Here is a 5243-nt window from a genome sequence, read left to right on the forward strand (position 1 = left end):
TGATGGGAAGTTTCTCCTATTTTTCCCGGGACAAGGTTATTTCGGCCCAAGACCCATACTCGATTTGTGAGTGTCCTATATTAAAGTGCTTAGGAGGGTTAGTGACTATTCCTAAATGTATCCTACACGTCCCGTAGCCTACATTACAAACATAACGTCCTAATTGATCCTAGATTTGGCTAGCTTAGATTAGTATAGATGTACACTACGGGCAAGTTTATGGCATGACCACGGGATGCACATGAAATTCTTTAAGAGAGAGAAAATTTTTATCAATTGTCTGATGTCCTTAAATAACGTTCAAAGGCATACATGAATGTGTGGACTTTTCTATATTCATTCTTTTGTTTGTTGGTGAGGGCACATGATCTCATGAAGGATTGTTAATGTCGTAAACTTCTCTTGTTGGGTGAGTGCGCGAGTTGAGGGTGCTTAGTGGTAACGAGTCGGCTCTTGAGGTAGGGTGGTTATGGGTAGGTTGTTTGAATTGAAATGGTTATACTTGGGCATGTTTGAAATGAGAAGTATAAGTGATTGCATATGATGCAGTTCAATTGTTGCTATAAACCATGGTCATTGGTAGAGTGTATGTTGAAAAAAAATTAAATTGATCTTCCCGAGGTGAGATGTACGTGTTGGTGTGTAGTTGAGAGTTCCATTGCTCAAGGGCGAGCAAGAGTCTAAGTGTGGGGTGTTGATATTTAGCTTAAAGTATATATATTTATATGTATATCGCCTCACATTTTATTCCTGTTTCATAGATTTCGAATGTGAAATATAATGATTTATGCTAATTCGTGGTGTTTTTATGTGTAGGAATCATCTGGAGGCAATATGGGGCGAAAGAAGCAAAATTGGAAAATGGTCATTTGTAGCGCCACAGGTAGCGTGGGGCACTACCTGTGGCCAGTTTCCAGAACATCAAAAATCCCAGCGCCAGGGCAAGCGTCCCACGCTATCCTAGGTGCCGGTGACGGGAAGTTTCTCCTATTTTGCCCGGGACAAGGTTATTTCGGTCCAAGCCTCCCCCCCCCCCCCCAACTCGTATAAAAGCAAGTCTAAACCTATTTTGGGGGGAGAGACGCCACTTTGAGAGGAAAACACAAGCACAGAACACTCGGGAGCAAGGATTCTCAGTTTTTCTTCTCTTCTCTTCCTTTAACTTTATAGTTTATTAGTTCTGGAGTTATGGGTGCTACATGAACGTTGTAGTTTGAAGCTTGAATTGTTCTTGTTATTTTATCATATTGGTTTATTTATTCAATCTTGCACTTAATTATTTGATTGTTTGATCACCAATTGAATACTATCTACGAATCTAGGATTTAAATCTGGAGGGGGAATTCTAGATTGCATACAAGATTGAGTAGAGCAAGATCTTGAACTTGAGCATCGGGAACGAATTTGTGGCTAGGATAGGGATATACTTAATCGCCTTTCTTGGTTATTATACGGGAATTATTAATGCGTTCTTATTAATCCTAATCCCATAGGAATATAGGTGTTAGGTTAGCTTGAATAGGCGAGTAGTACTTCGGGAGAAGGCTACGAGTAATATTAACCTATCAATCAATAAACTAGATAAATTAATTAGACAATTTAGATAGAAAACTCAACGCGATTGTTAGCTAACTCATAGCTCTAGAATATTGTCTTTCATTGAATTCGTCTCTAATATTCGCCAAATTGTTTCCTTTAATCTCTTAGTTTGCTACACTAGATTAATTGTAGTTAATAATCTTTAGAAAATTGCTTGAATAGATTAATTGTCTTGGTTTAATTTAGTTGATAGTTAATCACAAGTCCCTGTGGATACAATATCTGGACTTACAATCATATATTACTTGTCGACCACGTATACTTGTGTGTGCGTTTGGGAGCAACAATCGTACGAATCGACTTCTGTTATTAATAGCACAAAATAATGCACATTGAAATAAGAAATTTTTTCTTAGGCTTCTTACATTTGCTAAATGAACTACCTAGAAATATTAACAGTTGTTGCTCTTATTCTTCTCACAAAGTTGTGTTAGCTCCATCACAGCAGCATCAATATCTTCCGCATTTTTAGATCTCAATTTCTCACCCAAATTTCTAACATTACATCTCAGATTCTCACCTGATTTTCCACATACTACATCTTTGATAACTCTTGCTATATCCTCTCTATGAAGTGTTCCATTATCATCCCTCACTACCTCCAAAGCTACTCCAATTTCCACTAGCAATTTAGCATTCATGGGTTGATCAAGATCCATGGGTATAGCTACAATTGGAATACCATAGTCTATACTTTCTGAAATCGAATTCCATCCGCAATGACTCACGAATCCGCCAATACTTAAATGAGTTAAGATTTTTGCTTGTGGAGCCCATCCTCCCATAACCATCCCTCTATCTCCAATTCTCTCAAAAAAACCTTGTGGTAATGCCTCTTCAAGACTTTTATTTTCCCCTTTTGGAAACCTAACAACCCATATGAAATTCACATCACTAAGCTCTAATCCAAAAGCTACTTCTTCCAATTCTTCCTTTGTTAAGAAATACCCACTCCCAAAAGAGACCAACACAGTTGAGAACTTGTCTTTTTTCCCTAACCATTCCATAATCTCCATGTTTCCATCTACACTAGCCATAGGATCTTGAACTAGTGTACCAATTGCCAAAACCTTAAATTTGATTATTTCGGACATATAATCGATGTATATTCCCTCCATCTCTCGCGATGTACCTATTAGCATCATGCCAGTAAATTCTTCAGGAGCTCTAACTTCAGGTTCATTGTCTTCACGATGTTCTTTAACTACGTTATGAGCTTTCGTTAGCTCATAAGAAGGTAAATGAAGAGCTGGGAAGGGGAACTCAACATCTTGTTTCATAAACAAGTGGCTGAAATAGGAACACATGGCTGCACAAGAAGTGAAAAATCTAGCAGCTGGAATGTTAAGGGAAGAAGCCACCCCCGCAGCCCATAATTGCTTGACATCATGGATTAACAAGTCAGGTTTTCGAGCTTTTAATAAGTTGAAAAGATTTGGTTTGGCCATTTTGAGGGCTTTTTGAAGGGTGGAATGGAGATGGAGTGGGAGGCCATTGGTTGTATGATAGTGAGGTGGAAGCTCAGGCAAGTCTGGTAACTGGAGTTCCACAAGCTGAATTGAGGAACAATAGCTTTCTGGGATTCTTGTCCTGATGAAACTTAGGTTAATAGGGGACGAACATAGGTCAACCAAGACACCTCTGTCCGCGAGTTTTTTGGCTAGCTCAAGAAATGGAGAGATGTGACCATATGCCAGCCATGGAAACAAGAAAGCTTTCAATTTGGTAGATTTCGTACACATCGTGTGGTTTGTGCAGGAGAGGGAGTGGGTCTGAGAGATTAAGCTCAGACGAACTGCAGTCCGTCCCGCCCCTTCTTAGTAACTTTGATCAGGAGAAGGAATATGGGAATAAATAGAGCTTAGGTTAAAAAATATGTAGGTGAATAAAAAATTTGCTATGGAGCAGCTTGTTAGAATTGTAAGTGTTGATGAAGACGAAGAAGAGGATCGAGGGCTGAGGTTTCAATGCTTTAGTCATTTTGTTCGTCAGAAAGGGACATCAACAAAGACAGACAACACAATTTGTTACTACTTATTCTTTCTAAGGATTTGAATTTAGTCGGCAACTTACTTACATTGTGAACTTGTCTCTAATGTTAAATTGTACAAGTTGTTTTATCCAAGTGTATGTATGAACTTTAAAGTGCCAATCTTTTTATTCCTCAACAATATAAGCTGCAGAATCAGAATATATGGTCAAAGAGAATGTGATGTATGCACCTCGTTGTCTTTCCTCTAATTTATTACAATACTAACTGTTAATTCTAGTTACAGGAACTCCAACGGCATGACTTACATATGATGAGTCTATGATTTTTTTTATTTTTTATTTTATTTTTTTTGCTTTCCACATGGTGTCAGATACCTATTTTGGGGTCCGACTAATTGGAATTCTGCCAGGAGGTCCTACTTTAAAGCGTAAACCGCACCCTACTAAAGGCGACTTAATTCCTAGAGTACGATCTACTATTAATGGAGTAGTATATTATAACCTGCATACTACATTGGACTTATTATCTGAATCTTTTATAGTATCAGAAGCATGGAGCTACTTGCCTGAATTCTTTTACTATCTAAATTTTCTTTCAGCTTCTTCTCCCGTCTTTCCACCCAAATCATTGCTGCTTGTTTCGGGCAAGAATTACCGTTGCTACCATTCATGTTGAGCAGCATCTCCTTTCTTTTGTCTTTCTTCTATCATCACATGCAACTATGCACTTTCTTCGTCTTTGTTGCTTTTTTTGTCCAAAAATGGTTGCTACTCTATCTCCTTTCTTGCCATATCAAGGATCTTGTGTATCGAATTATATCAAGTAGGTTCATCCTCTCAATCTCTTCTATAGCTGTATGATCTCTTTGGTCATACCAATGGTTATAAGGCAGCTCTAGCTGAGTTATTCCGAGTAGAAATGACACCAAGTAGCCACTCTAAAGGGATGCTATTTAGAAATTAGTCAGTGCATCCTGAATTTCAGTTTTTCAATTTTTCGGGACAACCCTTATTCCGATGATCTTATTCTATTGAGTCCATAATTTTGAAAAAATAAGTGCCTGAAAATTCTATTACGTACTTCAACTCTTCTGTTTTATTGTATACCTCAAATACGTGAAAATTTGGTCTCTATTAATCAATTTGTTTGTGACGATACGTATCGTCCGTATTTCATCCTTAAAAGATCTCAAAAGAAAAAATTAACAAGAAATTTCATGAAACATTTTAGTAATAGAAGTTTGACGGTAATGAGTGTCACTCGAATACCCAAAACAAATAATGCCCAAAAGCCTTGTTTATTTTTTGCTTTTGGGGTGTTAACTTTCAGACTATATCTATCATAAATGTACTTTTCAGGTACCATCACCTTTTATTTATTTACAAGAATTATCATTTCAGAAATAAAAGAAACTAAATTTACTCACAAAAATAGAAAATGGGAAAAGAATTCGACTTGTACTCAACAAAATTTTATCATCGGAAATATATACTGCTAAAATATTAAATCTCAATACATACGATTATATCACAACCAGAACTCCTAAATTCCTACCAAAATCAATAAACACTAACACTGCCCCATATAAAAGTAGCATCTGAAATGAAAAATACAATCATCTTTATTCATTAACATCAAAATTCTAATGCCT

The 5243-nt window shown here is 37.0% G+C and overlaps 1 protein-coding gene across 1 annotated transcript; it reads right to left on the reverse strand.

Annotated features, from left to right (window-relative positions):
* On the reverse strand, positions 1992-3465 carry LOC109233791 (beta-D-glucosyl crocetin beta-1,6-glucosyltransferase-like). Its single transcript, XM_019399654.1, has one exon. The coding sequence runs from the start codon at positions 3339-3341 to the stop codon at positions 1992-1994; it is 1350 nt and encodes a 449-aa protein (XP_019255199.1). The 5' UTR covers positions 3342-3465.

Source organism: Nicotiana attenuata, chromosome 10 (assembly GCF_001879085.1).
Source record: "Nicotiana attenuata strain UT chromosome 10, NIATTr2, whole genome shotgun sequence".
NCBI lineage: Eukaryota > Viridiplantae > Streptophyta > Magnoliopsida > Solanales > Solanaceae > Nicotiana > Nicotiana attenuata.

Excerpts from the sequence above, each read along its gene's own strand:
- LOC109233791 (XM_019399654.1), bottom strand. The coding sequence starts at position 3,341 with ATGTGTACGAAATCTACCAAATTGAAAGCTTTCTTGTTTCCATGGCTG.